The 23,400-nt window shown below is 38.9% G+C and overlaps 6 protein-coding genes across 6 annotated transcripts; 4 read left to right on the forward strand and 2 right to left on the reverse strand.

The window, feature by feature from the left end:
• Positions 1 to 1,610: 1,610 nt before the first annotated feature.
• On the forward strand, positions 1,611 to 2,523 carry MELLADRAFT_111121 (uncharacterized protein; the record flags this gene model as incomplete). Its single annotated transcript, XM_007415333.1, has 5 exons — positions 1,611 to 1,751; positions 1,841 to 1,907; positions 1,985 to 2,256; positions 2,332 to 2,384; positions 2,460 to 2,523. The coding sequence occupies 5 exons, from the start codon at positions 1,611 to 1,613 to the stop codon at positions 2,521 to 2,523; spliced, it is 597 nt and encodes a 198-aa protein (XP_007415395.1).
• A 346-nt stretch (positions 2,524 to 2,869) lies between these two features.
• Positions 2,870 to 3,157, reverse strand: MELLADRAFT_53646 (uncharacterized protein; the record flags this gene model as incomplete). The annotated part of the gene is made up of 2 exons (XM_007415367.1): positions 2,870 to 3,029; positions 3,105 to 3,157. 2 exons carry the CDS (start codon positions 3,155 to 3,157, stop codon positions 2,870 to 2,872), a joined length of 213 nt encoding a protein of 70 aa, XP_007415429.1.
• Positions 3,158 to 3,947: 790 nt separating this feature from the next.
• On the forward strand, positions 3,948 to 5,600 carry MELLADRAFT_92596 (uncharacterized protein; the record flags this gene model as incomplete). Its single annotated transcript, XM_007415334.1, has 7 exons — positions 3,948 to 4,236; positions 4,341 to 4,564; positions 4,649 to 4,788; positions 4,870 to 4,887; positions 4,958 to 5,117; positions 5,238 to 5,417; positions 5,511 to 5,600. The coding sequence occupies 7 exons, from the start codon at positions 3,948 to 3,950 to the stop codon at positions 5,598 to 5,600; spliced, it is 1,101 nt and encodes a 366-aa protein (XP_007415396.1).
• Positions 5,601 to 8,318: 2,718 nt separating this feature from the next.
• MELLADRAFT_111124 (uncharacterized protein) lies at positions 8,319 to 10,472 on the reverse strand (the record flags this gene model as incomplete). Its single annotated transcript, XM_007415366.1, has 8 exons — positions 8,319 to 8,336; positions 8,474 to 8,556; positions 8,648 to 8,715; positions 8,898 to 8,956; positions 8,986 to 9,140; positions 9,331 to 9,424; positions 9,497 to 9,614; positions 10,423 to 10,472. The coding sequence occupies 8 exons, from the start codon at positions 10,470 to 10,472 to the stop codon at positions 8,319 to 8,321; spliced, it is 645 nt and encodes a 214-aa protein (XP_007415428.1).
• Positions 10,473 to 13,006: 2,534 nt separating this feature from the next.
• On the forward strand, positions 13,007 to 13,982 carry MELLADRAFT_67186 (uncharacterized protein; the record flags this gene model as incomplete). The annotated part of the gene is made up of 5 exons (XM_007415335.1): positions 13,007 to 13,282; positions 13,344 to 13,400; positions 13,464 to 13,503; positions 13,573 to 13,652; positions 13,725 to 13,982. The coding sequence occupies 5 exons, from the start codon at positions 13,007 to 13,009 to the stop codon at positions 13,980 to 13,982; spliced, it is 711 nt and encodes a 236-aa protein (XP_007415397.1).
• Positions 13,983 to 16,151: 2,169 nt separating this feature from the next.
• MELLADRAFT_111126 (uncharacterized protein) lies at positions 16,152 to 16,820 on the forward strand (the record flags this gene model as incomplete). The annotated part of the gene is made up of 1 exon (XM_007415336.1): positions 16,152 to 16,820. The coding sequence occupies one exon, from the start codon at positions 16,152 to 16,154 to the stop codon at positions 16,818 to 16,820; it is 669 nt and encodes a 222-aa protein (XP_007415398.1).
• Positions 16,821 to 23,400: the final 6,580 nt, after the last annotated feature.

Consider the following 23,400-nt stretch of genomic DNA (forward strand, 5'->3'; position numbering starts at 1 on the left):
ATAAAGGATTTGAATGTAGATGATACTCAAATAATGGAAACTGATGCAGATTATGAGAAAGGGGGTTAAGAAATAACAGGTATTGACAACTTGAACCAATAGAAATCGAGCAGAATTGATTGGCAAACAGAAATGGAGCTATGTATTGGTAGAGAAAGATACGAAAAATGAAGATATAGAACAACGACTTATAAGGATAAATTGGGGGATGAGATGAAGGACTGTTTGTTGGATCAAGAGCCATGCTCCTTATAGGTTTTTGAATTCTCGGGACTTGAGACACGCTCATTGATTCATTGAATGACTGACAAGGTTTTGGAAGACCCAATGCAACGACGCCCGAGGCCAATGATCCATCATGACGGATGCCTTGTACCATCAAGGCGAAGTAGTTCTTTCTTTCAAATGATTGGTCCTAATCCGCATCTTTGGTAGTGTTAAGCTCATGCCGAGATCATCTGATTCATTCAACGCAGGATAAAGTATTCACTCTGCTGTTCTATGAAGCAAATATTCTCCTTATGCAAGGGAATCTGAATGAAGGCTCTACTTCTGGATGAATTCAACGTATCCAGGAATGACATCGTATCTACCCAGTCGATGGCAGAACAAACTCATGTTCTTCAAGTCGGATGCAGTCCTGACCCGGGAGTTTGGAATAAAAGGACTTTATTGCTAATGAACCAACGAACCAGAGCCTCTGATCGATTAATTTATTCCAATCAAGAACTGACATCCTGACTCTGAGATGATGATAAGAAAGAAATCGATAATTAGGGTACTCAAAGTTGTGTATACTTTGTGTATACTTTGTTGTGTATACTTTTTTTTGGCGGGCAAAAAAATTAAAATATACAGTCAAACCTGTGCAAATGCATACCTGCGCAGATGCATAACCTGTGACAATGCATAGAAAAATTCCTAGATCTTGATACTTTTTACCGCCAAACTAGACAATGGAATTGCATAACCCGTGAAAATGCATAGGAAAAGTCTTCCACCCAAATTATGCAATTGCACAGGTTTGATACATACTTTTCGCTACATACTTTTTTTGGCGGGGACAAAGAAAAAAAATATACTTTTGGCCTCGCCTTCCCCGCCAAAAAAAGTATATAGCAAAAAGTATGTACACGTACATACTTACTTTGAGTACCCTTACTTGTATACGGTACTCAAAGCAAGTATGTACGCGTACATACTTTTTGCTACATAGTTTTTTTTGGCGGGGAAAACGAGTCCAAAAGTATATTCGTTTTATTTTCCCCGCCAAAAAAAAGTATATACGACAACTATATACGTGTAACTATGTATGGCTTCTTTTTCCCTGCCAAAAAAAACTATACACAGAAAACTATACAAGAACTATACACAACTTTGAGTACCGTAAATATTCAGAGACTATATAATCGGGTTGTATTATCCGCCTGGACAGTCAATCAAAGACCCGATGATTCGGTTCTATCAAAGAACTCAACTGACTCTCGCTGAGTCTGAGTCTAGTTGCTCAGCAAGAGTCGTCTTAGTATCCATCAACTTCACAACTTCACAATCATCAAGCCACCAAACCATTCAAACCTCAATCAAAACCAATCAAAACCATTACTAAAATGTCATCTTCATCAGCCACACTCGGACACGGTAGACCTTCACATGGAAAAGCTCAATCATCACATCCACGTCAATCATCAGCTGCAGTTTACAATATGTTTGATGCAAAACAAGTTCAAACTTTCAAAGAAGCTTTCTCTGTAAATCAACTTCTCTTACGACTGATTCTTACTGGAAAATTTTAAACTAATGAATGATAAGTTGGATGAATTTGTTTTGTTTTTGATAGATGATGGATCAAGATAGTGATGGTTGGATCACTGAAGCTGATCTAAAAACAATGTTAGCAAGTCTAGGTAAGCTAAACCCACCAAACCTACCAAACCACCAAAACTAACAAAACCCATTCAAATTCACGCCCCCAAACAAAAAGGTCAAGCTCCAACCCCGAAACTCTTAACATCCTTATTATCATCAAGACCTAATTCGATTCAACCAGCAGAAATAGATACACCAGATTATCATCAAGGTCTGAATTTTACGACTTTTTTAACTTTAATGTCTGAGAAATTATTAGAATTAGATTCAGAAGATGAATTATTAGAAGCATTTGAAAGTTTTGATGAATCTGATAAAGGAATTGTAGATGGCAAAGAGATTAGAGAATGGCTTGGTAGTCTTGGTGATCGTATGTCATCTGCTGAGGTTCGTTTTCTTTTTAACTTGATTTTTTTTTCTTAGCTTTTTTTTTTGATAGACAGTTTTTTGAGGTTTTCGTAGATTGATAAGTTACTTAGTCCACCTTTTGCGGATAGACATGGGAATTTTAATTAGTTTGTAACCTTTCTTTTCATCTCTTGAAGAAAAATATCAGATCTGACCAATATTCTTGATTTTTTCATACACAGTCGCGATTTTGTATCAGCTTTACGCGTTAGTGAGGCAGAAGAAGCAGTGCCTATGAATGGTTAACGCGCTTTTCTTCAATCTACTTCCCAGTTCCATCATAATACACTTCTGCTTAATCGTTTACTTAAAATTATGGAGGTTACTACTTTTTTTTTTGGGTGTCATTACTTTTTTTTCAAAAAACTTATGTACTTTACTCCTAATGTACAAACTGCAATAAATTTGGATTGAATTTTTCTTGAAACATAATAGAAAAAACAAGATCAAGGGTAACAAAAGCTTGATGATGATGATGATCACAAGACTTTGATTTGAATGAGTTCCATCCACTTGATTTTTCCTGATTGATAATGTAATAAAGAGGCGAGAGTAGTCGAGAAATCGTGGGGAGGGGAAATCGAGAGTTGAATTAGTCGGCAATTAATTCACTAACACTCCAATCTTCATAACTTCCATCTGGTAAATACCTTCGAACGATTAATGGAATCTTCCGTTGACTGAGTTCTTTCATAGCGATTTCTAATGGATCTGATTCACCATCTAAAGGTACTAAGACAGGTGCATTCATACTACCAAGAAATTATCCCCCAAAAAAAGTCAATTGGTTGTCATCATGGAATTAAAAAATAGATTTGGACGTGTACCTGATTTGTAATGCTCGTGTACCTAAAATCCTGGCTCTTTCATATTTTGTCATATAAGGTGTTGTTGTTCTTACAGTATTAGGTTGACCAGCTAAAGTAGAATCACCTCTATTAAAAACAAAACCAAAAAAAAAAACGAAAGAAGATTCAAAAAAAGAAATGATCAAGTTTTTTTTTTTCAAATTTTCAGTAAACCCTTACGGTTGACCACTATGAACTACACCATTGACGTTATTTTGTTTTGGTCTAGAATTCGAAGTTTCACCATTAATTTCATTTCCATCTTCTTCCATTGGTTGTACTTCATCTGGATCATAACCGTCATCTGAACCAGCATAATCTTGTTGATTATCGAATTCACTAAGAAAATGATGAAAAAATTAGATCTGATTGATTTATTGATTGATTTTGTGTTTTGTTGAGATGAGGTCGATGAGGTTTGGTGGTGTGTGACTGACCCTAAGTTTCCATAATCATCACCTGCATCTGAATCCATGTTTGATTGAAGAATTGATTGGATTGTTCGAAAGATATGAGGATGATGGTTTGGTGATAAGTTTAATGTTGAGGATCTTGTTATTAAATTACAAGTCACGTTTCTGTCTGGAAGTACAAATTGGTTAAGTATGTGTCTAAAACACCTCAGATTAAACTCAGCGCTGGCTGAAACACGTGATGAAGAGTTTAAATTTAGAACTTAAGTATCTTCTTAGGATCCGATTTCACCCAATTTCAAATCAGACCCAGTACCACTCAACCATCCAACAGCATCCAACCATCAGCATCAGCAACAACGATCGAATTCAAAACCAAATCACCACATCACCTCACATACTCAATCAAATGTCATTCCTAACCCAATTCAAGCTCACCAACTTATCACCAACCACCAAAAAAGCAGTCTCAGATCTAACCCTTCTAGCCATCTCACAAATCTTTTTATTTTATGGTGTACGTTATATAATCTCAAGAAATGATCCAACTAAACTAAACAAAGATCAAATCTTAAAGAAATCAAAAAAAGTCATTCAAAAATTAGGACTTGATAAAACTTTATTGGATTTGGATGAACATGAAGTTATGTTGATTGGTGAAGTGATTCAACCTGATGAAATCGAAGTAGGTTTTGATGGTACGCTTTTTTTGCGAAAAAAATCTTTCAACATTTCCAAAAAAAACTCTTTTTCTGGTTTTAACAATTAATTGATGATTTTTCGTTGGTTGATTTTGTAACAGATATTGGTGGATTAGATCCAATTATTTCAGATTTAAAAGAATCCGTCATCTTTCCACTTTGTTATCCAAGCACATTTAAATCTTCTGCAGGTTTGTTTAGTTCTCCAAAAGGAGTTTTACTTTATGGTCCACCTGGTTGTGGTAAGACGATGTTAGCCAAAACGTTGGCCAAAGAGAGTGGTGCGATGTTTATCAATATTAAACCAAGTGATTTGAATTCAAAAGTGTGTTTAATTTTGATTTTTTTGAATTTGAAATCTTTTGATCATCGATACTAAATCTCGGTTTTGGATTCGGTTTCGGTTTAGTGGTTTGGTGAATCTTCAAAACTTGTGGCTGCTTTGTTTTCGCTAAGTAGGAAACTTCAACCTAGTATTATCTTTATTGATGAAATTGATTCTTTCATGAGAGAAAGATCAAAAACTGATCATGAAGTTTCTGGCATGATGTATGTATCACAAACTTATTCGCCACTTTTAGTTCATCAAAGGCTGATTTACATCTTTCTTTTCATCGATCACTTTAATAGGAAGGCAGAGTTTATGACGTGAGTTTAGTTTTTAGTAGTGACTCGAATGACACTATCTCTTGCCAATGAGTTAACATTGTTTTTTTAGGTTATGGGATGGTTTAGCAACTGGAAGTGATACAAGAATCATGGTGCTTGGAGCTACCAACCGACCTAATGATATAGATTCAGCCATCTTACGTCGAATGCCCAAAAGAATTCCAATCGGATTACCAAGTCTTGAACAACGTATTAAAATCTTACAATTAGTTAGTACCCTATCCCTTCCCCCCCAAACCAAACCAAACGTCTTCATTTCACTATCAATTCTTACATTCATAAAGCTTACTAAAAACAAAATCCGGGTTTTTTTCTTTTTTCTTCTTTAGCTTTTGAAAGATATTAAACTTTCATCTGATTTAAGTCTTGAATTCTTAGCAGAACAAACTTCCAATTATTCAGGTTCAGATTTAAAAGAGTTTTGTAGAGTGGCTGTTATGAACCCAATCAAAGAATATATGAGATTAAGAGGTGGTGATAAATCAGCTATGATTGAAGCTAGTCAAACAGTTCAGTTTCTCTCTCTCTCTCTCTTACTATAAACTAATTATATTTTTAAACCCTGCTGGTCTTGGTATTAATGCGAGGTTTTTTTTCTCTAGGAAATCGAAATGAGACCGATCGGTTTAGATGATTTTCCTTTTGATAGATCATTAAGTACTAAAACAATTGCTTCTGAACCATTAGATTAAACTTTCAGGTTGACTTTTTTTTCTTGTAATTTCATGGAGGTTTTTTAAATAAATAAATGATATCTCAAAAAGTCTATGGTTTCTTTTGAGATGATGTTTTAAGATTTTTTTTCAAAAATACTATATGCATATCACATGTCAAATACTTTTGAAATCGTTCTTTTAAATACCTTTTTTTCTTATTCTAGACTCTCTTTCATAGTAGGGGGGCAGGGGCGGTAATTGATGTGTTTTTTTCTTTTTGGAAAAAAAAAATTGATTACTTTTAATGTATCTTTCTGTTTCATTCTGGGCTTTCTTGTTGATTTCATTACTTTTTCTTTGTGATTTGGGTTTCTTTTTTGTTTCGAATGTGATCAAATACCATGCATGCATATAGATTTTCTTTAGAGTTACATGATTCAGAACTGGGAGCGGATAAAAGATGATCTCAGATCTTTTGCTGTGTCGAATTTTCTTCATCTTTGAGTATATATTTGGCCAATGCAGCCTGCAGGAGGATGAACGTCAAGAGCTCAAGAATATGGTGATTGTTATTTTGTACATATGTAGATAGGGGAAAGTGAAAGTGATCCAAGAAGCCTCATCCTGCTTAGAAGATAAAGTGACCTTGAACTGATATTCATGATCATGGAGATGTAATTGACTTTGTACTTTAGATTCTTGGTAGTCAAGAAGATGTATTGAAGTGAAAGATTGGGTGTAAAAGTATCATCAGGATTCAGTAGAAGTTGGAAAAATAAGAAAATGATTAAGTATCCTGTTTGGTTTATCATACTCGTAATTAAAGTATTTGTGAACAAGGAAAATTGGATTAATGTGTGAGAAGCTGGATTCAGAGATGGAGAAAACACTTACACATACATCTTGAGATGTTTTCTTTTTCTTGAGATCTCTACCTTGATAAGACAAATCTCCCTTGATGTTGACTCAGCAGTGTGTTAGAGCCAGAACATGATGTTTACCTTGATAGTCTGAGAGGAATCCTATTTAAATTGGTATTGAATTGAAGAAAGGTCACAAAACACTTCAGTTTCACATAAGCCTTACCAGCTTGTACTTAAAATGGACTATTTTATTTGAAAGACTATCTCAAAGCATCTGATGATCTGATGTGATATGTTTGAATCTTGATTTCTTCATAGAATATCAAAGGCTTGTCATGAGAAGGAACTTGGAATCAGTTCACTTCAATTTTTGATGGTACACAGGTATCTTGTATCAGTATAAGCTCTGATCACAAATGCACAAAAAGTTCCAGCAAGCTTGACACAGATCATGTGCTGAATTTTTATGAATTTTTGTGGCAAAAGTGTTCAAGATTTGTGAAATCCTATTATCAATTGTACCCTTATTTACCAAAAGTATCTTGTAAAACTAGAACCTAAGCTATTAATTTACTCATCAAAATCTTGTAGGGAACAAAACAATTTGTCTTGTATGCTCTTTGAGGATTAAATTATCCAAAGAGAAAATAAATTGTTTGCCAAGATGTCAAGCACTTCAAGGGAGAACCAGGTTTTGTGTTCAAGTTCTATTGAACATGAGATAGAAAACAGTCTGAAAGAAAACTTTTCTGATCTTTGTGTTACTTTTTTCTCTGGCCCTTGTTGTGAATATTTGATTTCTATAACTTTTGAAGATATCCACTTTCATGAGTCAAATTATAATCAAAGTGATTTGAGATAAGATCATTAAAATGATATTTTGTAATAAAACCTGATGAATGAAGTTTCTTGGAAAATCCTGTTGGGTTTATTGGAGCCTGATTAAATAGCTTCCCAAACCCCACAAGACATAAGTCAAATATGGGTTCAGCTTATGAGAGGTTTCCAAGTTGACAATCACTTTGGTTTTGGAGCTTTTAGGTTTAAGTGTAGTTGCAATGCCAAGACCTGGTTTAACCTGATCTGATGAGATTCAATGAACCAGTCTATATCAGGTCAAGTATGCAACCCACCATACTCTACTAGATTTGTTGTTGGGATCAATACCTCTTTTAAATTTTCATCAATAGTAGACAAGGATACATTGCAAATGACACAAAACTTCAAGTTCCACCTTGATGTCTTGTCAGGCTGGCCCTGTGCAAAGGTGATTGGGCTCATGGGTTCCATGGTTGGTTCACACTGATCAATTTGAACAGCGTACACTGGCTCTGAACAAATTCTCTCAGCGGAGAGCACAAGACACCATCAAGATTCCAGCCACAAAAAGCAAGTACACCACAGAGGTGTCTGGCCGTCTACAGACGGGCCAGCCAGGCCGGCGGCAGACCGCCAACCTTTGCAGAGGGGCAGGCCGTCTGCCGTTGGGCCTCACGGCTGGCGACTGGCAGGCGCCTGCTTAGCCCGCCTGCAGCCGGCCTTGTTCGCGCCTGCTGGCGATCTGCAAATCGCCCTCAGACGGTCAGCGGGCTCATGACCACCTGCAGGCGAGCTCAGCAGGCGCGTGAGGGGCCCATGACCCAGCTGCAGGTGAGCTGCAATCCGACCTCAGATGGTCAGCTGGGTCATGGCCCGAGACACATTGACGGGGGTTTTCAGCACTCGAAACCGGTTTGACCGGTCCGACTCAGCAAATAGGGGTGGGCTTCAGGCTCAGGGATGGCTCAGGCTCAGCTCAGTTCAGCTCAGCTTGTGGGCACATAAACAGGGGAAATCAATTATATGCTTCATTTCACAGTTTATTTATTTGACTAATGGATACAATTTGTAATTACATGGTTGAATAATTCTTTAGATGATCAATTGAATAATCATTTTAATTTGCTAGTTGATTCTGTCGCTGGTCATTCCTGTTCCAAAAATCGAGTAAAACCAGATTGTAATTCTTCATCTAAATCAAGGAATGTAGATCCTAAAGTCCTCTACGTTCCAATCATTTTCAGATGATTCATCTAATGCTAGATGTTCATCACCATAAAATGATACATGATCGATTTCGAATGAAACACCTATTTCAACCAGAAAATTTCAACCGAAATACAGTCAATTAGTTGTTTCTAACGATCAGAAAAGTGATGCACTAAGATAAGTTGGACGTACCATCTGTGGTTGAATCAATTCCCATTCCACCTTTACCAGTACTCACAGTACTCATAGCAGTTCTAACTCTAGTATTTTGAATTTCTTCTTTTTCAGCATCTTCTTATTCAAGTTCAATTTCTTCAACTTCATCCATCCGTTCAATATCTGAACAAGAGAAATTTGAATGCTTCATAATACAAAAAAAGAAAACATGAATATCAAAGGCTTGACTAGATTTTGATCCAAGGAAAAAAGGAGATAGACTTACTTTTTGCTGCCGAATGTTCTTGTAAGTGTTACTTCATCTGATCCAGGAACATCATTGATCTACATTCGATAAAGAGTTTATGAATAACTTGAGACGATTTTATAAAGATTGGATAAGAAAAGTGTTGTACAGTAAAAGTTTGATTGGCTTTGAAGGTTTTCAACCATGTAGGTTCTTTAGTTGATTCAACTTCTCCCGAATATTCAATTTCAGATCCAAGTCTTACAATAAGTTCACTATTGGCTATTTGTCATACAAAGATTCGATCAAAGACCGTTAGCTTAAGATAATAAAACATTAGGACTGATAAAAAAAGTTTCAAACCTTGACCAGCTGATCTGTTACCAGATGAAGTAGAAAAGGTGTAACAGGTAGGTTGATTAAGTTGAAGGGAAGAAGACCATTCATGATAGCTTTAAAGATAAATCTGTACTGATTCCAGAATCAATCATCTTTTGAATATTTTCTGCACAAATTCTCTGAAAGATATCTTGCAACAATGCAAGATCGAACGATAAATGAGACCACTGATTGAGTTGAAGCCATGAGTTAGTATAAGTGATAGACTATTTTGAGTTTGACAGAGGTGATTTACGTACCTCAGTGATCGCAGTACCAGCAATGACTGGTGCTCTCGAACTGATGGCTCCGATCACAGTGAACCAAGTTAGACAAATGTTGAATCGTTCTCCGGTGGAAATGTATTGAATAGTATAACTGATTGAAGTAGATGAATCTTTATAGAGAAAACTTGCCGATAATCATAGCGGCCAAAGTGGCTATCGAATATGGCACAAATCTTAGTCAAATCCATGACGCACTCCTTTGTCAAATGGAAATCTAAAAAAAAACTTACTTTGATAAAAATTGTGACCAGAAATAAGGTTATCAAGGTTGATGAGATACTGTCAAATAATGGAGTGATTGGGAATGGATATTTGAAAGGTTTCTCTTTGCTGGTTGCCCAAACCAGGGGCAACACAGTGAACACGTCAGCTTTAACCTAACAGATCTAGGTTTTGGCCCACGTTTTGACAGAGGGAAATCAGGGGAAATCTGTTTTTGCGAACCACAGACTTGCAGGGAAGTGTTCAGTCGGGGTTGCGAGTGTTGGTGGTCTGCTTGCCCTTTCTCCGGCGATCTGGCGGCCGTTATGATTGGCGGCTTGATGAACGCCTGACTGCAGGCTGCCTGTGGACAGCCCGCAGTCGGTCTTCAGGCCTTCTTGCATCCTGGCGAGCCGGCGTCTGCGCGCTCAAAGCGTCCCATCTACAGGCCGCCTGTAAAATGGCTGCAGGCGGTCTTCAGGCCATTTTGCGATGCAACCAACATGACATCTGTGCGCCGGAAGGATGGCCGACTGCAGGCTGCCTCTCGGTGGCCGGCTGTCGGTCTATAGGCCAGTTTTCGCTCAGGCCAATCTCAGACAATGGCAGGCTGATTTCTGACAAAAAGTCCTCCCGTGGTGTAGACTCCTTGGTGGACTGTGGCATATTGTGACTTAGTCGGAGCGGACTAGGCTGACCCGGCTCCGTATCCGACTCGTCGGTTTCTGGTCCGGGTGCTGGTTTGCATGAAATCCGAGGGTTCTGCATTCACATGCTGTATTCTGCGTTCTACATACAAAGGTTTACTTCCTGCTATGAGTTTCCTTATCAAGCCGACTCGCTTTACCAGCATCAATGACGACCAGCACGAGTGTAGAAACATGAAATGCAGTGGTTTTCAAGTGTGTGTTTAAACCTCCTGCAAATCGCCATCCCGACGGCGATCAAGGCTCATGAACATCGAGGGCTTGTGGCAAGGCCTACTAATTCCTTTTTGCACCGCGGTTAACATATGATGCAATCATTTTGTGCGGATCTCGGATGAAACGATTGCAGAAGATAGGATGAAGTTGGAGACGTCTGCTAAGTTCCCGGGAACCCAACGTTCAAGGCTGTGTTGCGGCCGGCCTCACGTCTTTCCAGCTTGAAGCAAAAATGTTTGACGGTGACCACTGGCATCGAGCCCTGGCTGGCTTCAGAGCTGTATGGACATCAAAGGCCGCGGTGTTGAGACTCTTCGCAATTCTTCCCAAGGCCATTGTTTCCAAACAAATCTGTTGCAGAATAATCCTTTCTCGTGACAGTGTATGTCGGCGGCAGATCGTGTGATCAACATGCCTTATCACAGGATAGCATTGCCCTGATGGACATGTTTCCTGATCATGAATCTGTGCAGTCAGACTTCAAAATCTTGATAGGATAAGGAAGTGGACGATAGGTGACCATGGAAGGTGACCCTCTCTGACATAGGACTTGCTGGCTGCGACGCGGATCTGAATCTTGTTAGATTTGTTACTCAAGGGAGGAGTCTGGGTCGAAACGTGATGATTTTACGATGTCGCTCAAAGTCTACAATGTAGCACACAAGTTGTCCAATGCCTCCTGTGTCATAGGACTATTCGTCATCCAGATGAGCTGCCTGTCCTTTCGTATTCGCAGGGAGCATTCCAGTCGCTCAAAAAATGTCAAGCACTTCGGTCCCGCCAGATTCGGAAAAATAGTTCATGCGAGCATCTTTGGATGCAAGTCTCTGAAACATCAGCACGCTTGGCCTCGCTTGGTTGTGAGGGCAGCTTGAGGGGACCATATGGCGTGAGGCGTTCAGGTCTCAACTAGAAAGCACCCTAGAAAGATGCATCATCCACGAAGAAGTCAGCCACACTTGAGGAAGCGTCATGTACCACCTCATGTACTCAGATTATCTGACGCCAGTGTATCAGATACAATCTTTCTTCCGTCTTCTTCGTGACAAAGAAAGGGACTATGATTCATTTGCATCACCGCCACGCTCGATCTCAGCTGCACGGCTTTGGCGAGCGGACTTAGCTTTGCCGTGGAGGACTACACCTCCTAAATTGTGAGGCTTTCGATAAACATTTAGAAATCACATTCAAATCAAATGGGTGCCGCACCCTCGCTTGTGATCTGTTAATGCACCGTTACCGTTGCTGACACCACCACCACAACCACAGCGAAAGCCGTGTTCAGATTTGCCGTACTTCTTTCAGCCTTTTGAATTTTTATTTCTTTACCAAACAAGAAGAACCTAACGTACATCTTCCGAATCGGCTTCTCAAAACTTCTTCTTTGTTAGCTTGATTTTTGACCTCTTTACTCTTCTCTCCTCCCGTCACTTAGACCGAAAGCTCCCGTCTCACTCAGAAGTTCCCTCTGAATTCCTCAGCTCTACTGCTTCTACATTCCTGTTTCCCAACGTCTCTTCCTAGGCACTTCATACCTCGTCTGCGTCCTTCTTACTAATTGTGTAATCAAATTCCAGGCCATTTTGAATCTTTTGTGATGATGCACTGCTGTGAGTTCGAGTCTTGATGCTTCACCCGTGTGTGGCCCAAGCTGATGCTTTAGTCTTCGTTTTCTGATATGTCTAGCCTACGTGAGTCTTCCTCGCCCTTCCTTTACCTTACAACAAGCGCTTTATTAATATTTCTCCACTTCCCTTTTATGGTGGGTTTGTAATTCCCAGACCACAACGTAAGTCTCGATTCCTCGTCTAACTCTCACTGCATATCTTCCATTGTGTTAAGCGACACAATAGATCTCGCTAGAGATTATTTGCCTAATGGAGAGCTAACTAACTAAATCACCTATAACCTTTGATCACATCCTAATATACTCATCTCAGTGGTCTTCCCGTCTTATCTGTGCGTATATATTCATCACATTTAATTTCACCCTTCTAGTCCGGCGCATCGCTAACGCATCATCTTTCATTCTAAATCATCTTGACCTCAGCAGCATTCGTACGATTATAACGAAGGAAATAATGGGAATCAACCCCCTCTCAATGTCGATCTCAACATTCAATCTCAACAATCCGCTCTTTCACATCCAACAAATCATTCAATTCCACGTTCTGTGGGTGGCCACTCGAGCCTCTTACACTCCACTGCTCCAATCGAAAATGGAATCAATCACTCCCATCAGTATCCTTTCTCCCCTATACCCATCTCTCATCAACAGTATTCACCAAACTTGAACTATTCTACAAACCATATTTACACGAGACCAGAACATGTTGGTTACCTACCGAACAGTCCTAACATGCAACCTGTCCAAAGCTGTCCCGGACTACCATACATTTCCAAGACTCATCAACATCATTCCAATGCGCGCCGATCTACGCCCTTGTCACCTCATAATGAGCTAGTTCCTATCTCTAATCATTCACGAGGAGACTCGACTTCTGGGCCCTCGCGTATCATGTCTCCGGTTCAACCTAAGAATGAAGTCTCTGATGTTTCTGATGGCATACAGCAGCTCCAGTTGGCAAGCGAGGCAGCTGAAGTCAAAGAGTCTGGTCCTCCAGCCGCGAGTACTGTGAGTACCTGAACTGTTATCTTCAAGTTCTTCCTCTCTGACATGATGTACGGTTATGCAGGCTTTCATCAGCAAGCTTTACCATCTTTGTTCACACGATGATTACCATCCTTACATTGTACGTCTGAATTCAATTTAAGAGTATTCATAAACCTCACTAACCATCCACTCCTTTACGTAGAGGTGGAATGCCGCCGGTGATGCATTCGTCTTGGCACACGGTGAGCATTCTTTATCAAAGTGGTGCATTCTCTACATTCTAATATCTGACGCGACATTTCTCCACGCAGCCAATGTTGAATTCTCTTCGGTTATCTTGCCAAGGTTCTTTCGTCATAGCAATGTCTCCTCCTTCATCAGGCAGTTGAATGTGAGTCTTCAAGCTTATCTTCGTCTACAAAAAATACCTCAATCAGACCTACGCTGACATTTTACACTGTAGCTCTATAACTTCACCAGACTACCAACTATCAAACTTCTTGACACAATAGATAACAACACGAACCCTTCACCAGCTTGTGCTTATTCAGGATTCTCTCATCCAAACTTTCTTCGTGGTGATACTGCTTCTCTAAGGCTCATCAAGCCAAAGCCAAGTAAAAGTAAAGCAGCTCGAAAAGCCTGTAAAGATGCAAGTCTGATTGATGATAAAAGTAAAGCTCATCGTCGGAGTACACCTGCTAAATCAAAGATGATCTGATGATCATGATGCGTCTTTTTTTTTGCTTTGATTTCCAAATTCATGTGTTTCGGTCGAGTCTTTCATCTTTTCTTTTCTTTTTCTTCATCTATCAATATACATCTGTAAAAACATGTTTCTATTCAACTCTTTTTTTCTATATATATATTTTTTTCCTTACGATTTTATTTTTGTAAACGGAAGAAAGAAAATTTTTACAGTTTGAAGAAATTAAGGAATTTAAGGAAGGAATTAAGTTAGTCAAGAAGGATATAGGATCTCTCTCACGTTTCGTACACGTTTTTTGAAGTGCGTTTGTTGATGTGTTTGTTTATGTTATGATCTTGTTTTTGTTTGTTTTCTGTTTTTCATTTGAAAGGATCTTGTTTTACACATAGTACAAAAACCTTTTGTACTTCAATCATCCTTTCTTGTGTTTGTCTTTGGATATCAATCTCTTTAAGTCAATGGCCTCCAATCAATGTGTTTGTGATCTTTTCATTGTTTTGTTTTTGCGTGAGTTCATTTTGGATCATCTAGGTGTCATCGTATTATGCATGAAGTTATTGTCTCAAAGAGATGAAAATTTCTAGTGTCCCAGATCGCGCAGGAGTAACTTGAACCTCAAGCCAAAGCATCTCACGTCTGCAGCCTTGGGCGAAGTCCCAAAGTGTTGAAAATAAGAGCGTTCCAAAAGCTGTTGAGATTGTGTTGATACTTGACACGCTAAACCGGAGTCAAGTTCAAAAAGAACCCTGTGGTACAAACTTAACATAAGTCCCTATGGATGGACCTAACCATCCATCCATAGGGACTTATGTTAAGTTTGCCTGTGGTACAAGTTTGCAACACAAGAGAGTATATCCCTACATGGCATTCTCCAATGGATTATCCCATCACGCGAGGCTTCAGAGATACGAGTTTTTACTTGCTTTATGATGAGCGTTTCAAAACAAAATTGACTTGGTATAGGAAAACTATCCATCATATTCTGACTTGAAAGCAGTCTATGATACAAGCAGCTTTGATTATGAAGGTTTAAGAAATATGCACAAGGAAGTGAGGTATCTCACTGGGTTTTTCTGGTCACCAATTTATTCATCAACTCCATGGGTTAACCAATCTGGTAAGTTGAATCAGGTGTCTCATGTGGGAAATCGAGTTTGTCTGCCACTTTACACAGATTTTTTGGCTGTGGTGACTGATCACGAACCGAGGATGATTTGAGAACAGTGATCTCTTTGAGATACAGTGTGTATTTCATCGGACCCCAAAATAATACGTAGAATGATTTTGAAACTTTAACTGAGCTATCTTTAAGAAAACTATACTCAGAAAGTCAACGTTGTCCTCTAGAAGATTTCCATTTACGTTTAGCTGATATCAAGGAAGAGATCAGATATCTACATGTGGCTTAAAGAGGTCAGCTCCTTGAGATTACGATCCATAAGTAAAGGACATTGATGAATTTGTTATCTTGAACTGGATGACTGAAGATTGATAACTACAAAGACTTGAAAGCCAATCATCAATTTCCATCAAGTGATTTAAAAAGAGGTGAGTGATTTATGCGAATTCTACCTTGGATCATGAAGCTAAATTCGTTTGCATACTCATCACGCCTCTTACCCATCATTCATTCATGAAGGATGAAAGAAGTTGCAATTTCAATGATCAAATCAGTTTCATGTGGAGTTTGGATCATCATAAGATGGTGAGGAACGTGATGGTCATAAGAAGATCGCAGCTGAAAAGCATTTGTCCATCATGACTGGTAAATAAGCATGTGGAAGTTACAGTTGATGATTGAAGTGTTGAAAGGTTAGTAAGAAGCTGAAGCAGTCTATGACGTCAATTGTTGATTCGGAAGAAACCCATTTGGTGAAGTGGTGAAGAATGGAATCAGATTGATTGATCGAAACTAAGCCTGATTGAATTTGAGGATCATAGAAAGATCACTCAAACCGATCTCAGTCAGTCATCACAAGATCAATCACCATGGATTGGATTGGGTTACTCAGCATTCGATCGATCAGTTAACCTGTTAGATATCATGGTGGATTGAATTTGATGGAAATCGATTTAAAGAACCAAGTGAAAGTAAAAAGCTTTCGTTTAAGAATCCCATCATCCTAAAGAGTTGACTGTCGGACTAATTTCTCAATAAGTGATTAGAGATAAATATTCAAAATGGTGATCTCTAATACTCAACCTTCAACTCCTTCTATCCAATCACCACCACATTATCATGAGATTTCTAATTTAAATTCATTCAATCCATCATCAAACTCTTACTTTCCAATCTTACCTTCTTCATCATCTCCACCACCACCTCCACCACCTCCACCACTTATACGTAGATTCACTTCACCTGATTTGTTACCTACTTTAAAACATTCTTTAATCAAACCTCATCAGCAATTCACTTCATTCGTTTCTCGTTTCTCTTCTGTATTAAAAAAACCTACTTTACCTCTTCTTAATCCTCCGACTCATCGACCTAAAAAACTTCAAAAACCTCGTCCTAAAAATCATCCTCATCCTTCAAATAAACATAAAAATTTAAATTATCAACCTATTACCTTACAACCATGGTTTAATGATTCAGATTCAGATTCAGATTTTGATAATGATGAAGAAGATGATTTGAATGTTAAAGCAGTAGAAAGTAAATCTCCAATTCGTACAATCGTCAAACGTACACCTGTTCATTTCTTTACGGGTGATTCAACGGTCATTGAGATTCAAACTTTTTGGTCAGATGGTACTCAAATCATTTCTAAACCTCAAATCGGATCTCATTCTATTTTACGTAGACCAGAATATTGGATGGGTTGGCCTTCACGACGTCAATCATGATAGTTAGCTTTATTCATCTTATCTCTTTCTCAGGTTTTAAAGTGGTTGACATTCTTGAATGTTTAACTCAGGTCTTTTGGTTTTGCTTTGATTTTTCATCGGATACTTTCACGCATCAAGTCTTGGGTTTTTGTTTTTGTTCTTTTTCGAGTTTTTAAATCCACTTAATGATATAATGGATTGTATTGTAAGTGATCTTAACTATTTCTTCATCAAGTGGAATGAGGTATAGTCAATGTTTTATACTTACTTGATATCTTTTCCTATATGTCATTCTCTAAATTCACAGTATTCGTCTCTTCATCAGCATTTATTGGTCATCATGTATCATTAGTTTTCATCTTACTCGCATTCATCTTTCTTTTAAAATTGTTATGGGCTTTGTATATTATCATCACCTTTTTTTGATCTATATTCTCTCAACACTTTGAGTCTATCATCATTCATTTCACGAATCCCTGTACCATTAGTGTTGATCTTACTTGCATTCTGTCTCTATCAAATGCTCACGTACCTTGTAGATTGTTATTGTTTGTTTTACGCTGCATTTTCTCAACAATCTATCTTCATCACTCATTTCCCAACCCCTATAATTGTAAATGTGTATCATTAGTGTCTATCTTACTCGCATTCTCGGTCTGTGAAATATTCGTGCACCTTAGGTTGTACTATTATCATTTGTTTTACTCTACATCTTCACAACATTCTATCTATTGTCATTATCACTCATTTCCCAACCCCTTCAATTATAAATATGTACAGCCCTTTGCAGAATTGATGACTTTGGAAAAAGAGAAAACGCTTGAGTTTTCAAAAAAACCTGCGAGTTTTTTTCAGTTTTTTTTCAAAAACTCATTGAGTTTCTCAAAAACTGAGCGAGCTCTTTCTCTTTTAGACTTACTCAGCCAGGTTTCCAAAAAAAACTCACTGACTTTTTGAAAAACTCAGCAGCTTTTTGACAAAACTCAAGGTTTTTTATTTGAAAACTCGAGGTTTTTTTTCTTCAAAGTCATCAATTATGCAAAGGGCTGTATCATTAGTGTTTGTTCTACTCGTATTATTCGTTGTGGAAAACTAGCATCTGCCTTGTACATCAAATTCATATGATTTAATCTACATTCTTAGAACGCTCTGTTTGTTTCTCATTGTAATTTCAATTCTGTAACGTCAAAATTGTAGCTTTACCAATTTCATGACCGCGGTATTCTTCGGATTTTATTTTACCTTGGGGTTAGCTGCAAATTACTTTGACTGATTTCCTTGATTTGATCATTTGGACATATAGCTTCAAGTCTGTTAATATTTATTCACTGCCCATCTTTAACTTTTTGAACAAGAACAAACAAGAGCTAAAACTGAAGAAAATGAGACTCTGATGCATGGTTTAATCCAACAAAGCCTATCAATTCATCCTACTTGAATCTTAAATACACCAAGATCATTCTCAAGATCGCTTGAGAGAAAGAATCGAATAGGAACAAAGCTTTCGTATGTTCTGACTCGTTCTAAGGTATAAGGCCTTAGGTTTACTTTATCTGTTAAATCAGTTTTTCTCAAGTTGAAATTTAGGTTAAGAGCTTTAACGAAGGGACTGCGGCGTTACAGTTAGTGCTCCCACTGTTTGGCCGATGAAAATTTGACTCTTATAAACCTCGATTCCTCTTTCCTCGCCTTGCTCCCTACCAACGATCATCAAGCATCATCATGAAATTCTTTCTTATCCCTCAAAACCGAACCGGATTTTATCCTCACTCGACTTCAACGTAAGCACTCTTTACATTCCTTCTGCTTTCACTTCAATTCACCTTACTTTCATACATATGATGAGTCAAAATTTATCACAGACCTGAGCTATAGACTTACCTTACCTTTGGGTTAAAGTGAGGTTGTAGAAACAATAATTTTCCTTATCTACTCTGAACTATTCTTTTTGAATTTTCTTAATATTAACATTTTCCCTTTTTGATCGATAAGTAACACTTTAAACTGACCAATGCTCTCTTTTTTTGATTTCGATTTTCGATTTGAAGGGTTCTTTTCTTTTAATTCGGTTTCTCTTTTTGTTAGTTTGTTGGTCCCTTTTGTATCGTACTAGTTACACTTTGAATATTCGAAAATGTATTCCACATGATCTCTCATTGCCATTCCCCGTTAATTGATGCTAATTCAAAATGCTAGTGCACTGCTAATGCATCAATGCCTCCTGTAACCGTCACATGCTCAGCCTCAAGTTTGATCCTCATTCAATTGTTAAAGAAGGATGCATAATAAATTGTAATTGAAGAAAAGAGACAATAAAGAAAGAGAAGAATCATGAAAGTGTAATTCAAGAAAGTATCAAAATATAAACAGATGAAGATCAGAAAGAAAGAAAAATAAAGTGAAGAAAAGTGAAAATAAAGGGTAGTATAGATTATAAAGAGATTGATAAAGAAAGATAGATAAAGAAAGATAGATAAAGAAAACAAGTATGATTGTCTTATTGGTTTTTCCTCAAGATTTCCTCTCGAATGAGACCTCCTGCCAGGACCCCGGAAAGCTCCAGGGAAAGTATCCGACCTAAAACCACCCCAATTGACCTTTTCAATACCCCGTGACGCGGTAAAAACCCGAAAATCGAGCTTGAACAATCCCGGTTACGTCGGTAGGTTTAAAGAGCAAAAATCGCTAAAAATCTCCCAGGAGACCAATCCATTTGTTTTTGGTCGGTACGTACGTCCATAAGACAGTGTTTTTGGGCTTTTTTTTTGGCTCAGGAGAAATCCATACCTGTCACGTCGGTAGGTCTGAATTCCAAAAATCTGATTTTGGCTTGAAAAACCCCCAAAAAATACCTTTTTCGTTGGTACGTTGGCCTTTTTTTCAACCCTCAATCCATTCATTTTACGCCGGATAGTTCACCTGGAGCTTTCCGGGGTCCTCTCCTGCCTCCTTGAAATATGGTATACAAATATTGTTCTGGAGATTTCCAGAAGGTTTTTCCCAGAACGCCAAAACTCTTCTGGTGTTCTGGAAAAACTATATTTCTGTGAACAAGGTTCCACTTGGTGTTACAGTCATCTACTCAGGATTCTGGTATTCTGGACGGCTGGTGGGTTCAAACTTCCAGAACACCAGAATGTCAGATACCATTATAATTTTTCTTTCTGACATTCTGGGAAAAATCTTTTGGAAATTTCCAGAACAATATTTGTATACCATAAAAGTTGTCTTTGGACTTCACTAGGCCTTTGCCCCGGCCCCGGACCCCGCCCCCGCAAGGGTGGGAATTGGGACATGTTTTGGCAAGAAATGCACGGCGGGGAATTCTTGGGCCAAGATGCGGGAGCGAACCCAGTTCCCCGAGCTCCCCGTACTTTAAGAGCATGTGATAAAGGCAGAGGTTAGGTGGGAAATAGGCAAGGGAGTAGTGCTCAGGGGGACTTGGAGCCATGCTGAGCAGTGAAAATTCAGACTTTTCATTTCAATTGGTGAAGGTCACATGTATGTATGTATCATTCTGATGAGAATCTAATCATCAAGCCCATCAAAATAAGCTGGAACAAATGCATGGTACCACTCTTTAACACAAAGAAGCCGCTCGACAGTATCAGGATTGAGTGAAGATCTTGAATAACGCAGGACAACACGCCCTTCAGAGAAAACATGCTTGGAAGGGCAGCTGGTCGCTGGGATTGCCAGGTATGCAATCGCCATTGCAGACAAAGCAGGGTAGGTTTTGACCCAGCCCTTCCAGTATGCAAGTATGTCGTTGTCCTTGTGCTCAAGCGGCTCAAGAAGGTAATGAGTTATTTTGTTTGTTACCAATGACCCTTTGTCGGTGACAGATGGTATCCCAAAAAGATCATTGTCGAGTGATGCAGAGGGTTGGACAGCTGGTGACTCAATGCTGATGATGTCGGGAGTTGCAAAAGTGTCATAAGCCTGAGCATTTTGTATGAAATCGACTTTCAAAGATTCCGCCAAGTGCCCATAAAGTTTGAGAGAGTCTTGATGCTTTTTGTAAAATTCCATTTTGACACGAGGGTCAAGAATGGTTGAACAGACCGGACCAGGTTGCTTTAAGGCAGCAATAAGGTAAGTTTCAAGCTTTTTGATCATGTCATTAGCAGCCGGGACGAGCTGGCTAATGCCGTATGTGTAGTGTACCTGGTTATGGGGAACGTAAAGTCAGCATATCGCGGGATGATTGAGATGTTACAATGTGAAATAACACACAGCTTGTAATTTATTTATCACAACAATATAGACTGGAATGATTCTGTTGAGTGTAGGGTACGCGGTTGCACAGAGACATTTGGTAGCAACATTGAGAGGTTTAAGGAAGTTCATCAATATCCCAAGTTGCTTCCATTTGATTGGGGAAAGCTTGAACTTTTCACCCTCGGGAGTCGCACAGAACTGATTGCAAGCACTCCTGTACACATTGAAATAAGTCAGGAACAAGCAGTAAGTAGGAAACAAGAGAAAGTTGGCGTACCTGAGTAACAAGGCACACTCTAGCATAGCATAGGTCAAATTCCAATGAGTTTGAACGCCAAGAATCAACAATTGAGCCACTGTTGCTGGTGAGTTAGGAGTCGGGAAGAGTCGGATGAAGTTCTGAAACAACTCCAGACGCTGAGGGCTCGCACAAGTGTAATTTGAAATGCCATGAACTCGTTTGTACACAGAGGCCATATCAACATGTGCTCCGTCAGGAGCGTCAACTAGAGCATTGATGGCCATTGGATTGGCAGGTTCATCTTCATCGTTTTTGGAGTCAACATCAAGGGGACCGAGTACTTTGAGACCTGCAACAGCAGCAAGGTTTAGGACACGGACGACGCATCCCAGAAGCTGCTTGTTGGACTTAAAAATCCCACCTGAAGCTGCCTCAATCGCCTTCGCCATAGTTTTGTTTGAAGAAGCGTTATCGGTGGCAATGGCAAATAAGTTCTTGAGACCACCATAATTCGAGATGGTGTCCAAGAATAGATCCGCTATCCATCAATGTGAGCAGAAATCCTGTACTTGATCTGGTTCGCTTTCAAGGACTTACCCTGGAGGTGGGGGATACAAAGAAGGACATCTATCTTCTCAAACTTTGGTGTGATCATGTGAGCCGTGATAGCCATAAATCCAAGCATCAAGCGTGTATGCAACAGCCGGCGCTTTGGCGAGGGGATGACTTTGGAGATGTTCTTGATGAAATAGAAATACATGTTGCAAGTGGCAAGCCATTCCATCTTCCTTGACCAGCATTGAGGTAGTATCTTGGTTACAAAGTCAGAGTAGAGTGGTAAAAGATTTCTTTTCAAACATTGCAAACAAAAGATCACAATTACAAATGAAATATACAATGGCAGTCTTTAAAGATGCAGTGGTCAAGCAGGGCTTAAAGACATCAAAAGAAGAGGTTGAAAGTGGATACATTAGAATCAAGGAGAAATCGAGGAAAACCTGGCAATATATATCCTATACATACCAATTTTGCAGCCTTCCCAGTTGCTAAGAACCTGTTGATCATGCCCATACACTTGATCCTTTTGTTGGGATCACCAAGGTTGTGTTTGGCGGTCAAGTGATCTGACATGCCCTTGGTGCTAGAACGGGCATCACGAGCCAGGAGTCACTGCCAGCATTAAATAGGTTCCCTGGTAGGAACATGACCTAGGCTGGGAATATAATTGAGAGAAGAATGGAGCATCAAATCATCTTGCACTGTACATCTGAGCCATAAAGCATACACTACATATGTGCAAACATCTGAGTAAATCCTTAGCTATCAGCTACATACATGTCCGCTCAGTTATCTGCTCATCTAGATAAGCAAATCATGTGAAATACATGCTGTAACTTTGTTCAGCTTGAGACACACATTTCAAAATATTGACTACATATATCACAATGGTTGCTCAGGAAATATACATGGAACTGTGTAACAGTAGCAGAATGGGAATATGATCCCTACCACCCATATTCCCATCTGGGAACCTCTTTAATGCTGCCAGGAGTGCACCACATTCTTTCCCACTCTTCAAAGTCACAGTACATTGAACTTTCTTCCCGCAGGCAGAAGGGTTGAAATGCGTCCAAACCCAACTCCTCTTGATAGAGGGTGTGCGGCTCTGGTTATTATTTAACTCCGGACCACGGATGACTGGCTCTTGAGTTTGACCAGCAGCTAAATCATTGGCCATTGGAAATATGTGAAAAGTTATAAAGTTAGATATTTGGATGGAGATATTTGGATGGGGATGTTTGGATAGAAAGACTCACGTAATTCGCCTCTCTTCACAGTGACATTTTACTAGACACTGGCAGGCCAGTGAGTACCATCACCTCAATCCAATCTCAATCCAATCTCAAAACAATACAGAAACAATATTAAAACTATTTCAAAACTATTTCAAAAACTATTTCAAGCCAATCTCAAGCCGATCTCAATGTTTGGCCTGGAATAACAGCCAAACAACCTTCCAGACTGAACTTAAATGAACTTTAGGTGCATGTCCACACATGAATTTGTCAGAATAATTGGAAGGTTTGAGTATATGTCAGATACAACACAATTTTTATTACCAAATACCCTTCTCAG

This window comes from Melampsora larici-populina (genome assembly GCF_000204055.1).
Source record: "Melampsora larici-populina 98AG31 unplaced genomic scaffold MELLAscaffold_50, whole genome shotgun sequence".
Classification (NCBI taxonomy): Eukaryota; Fungi; Basidiomycota; class Pucciniomycetes; order Pucciniales; family Melampsoraceae; genus Melampsora; species Melampsora laricis-populina.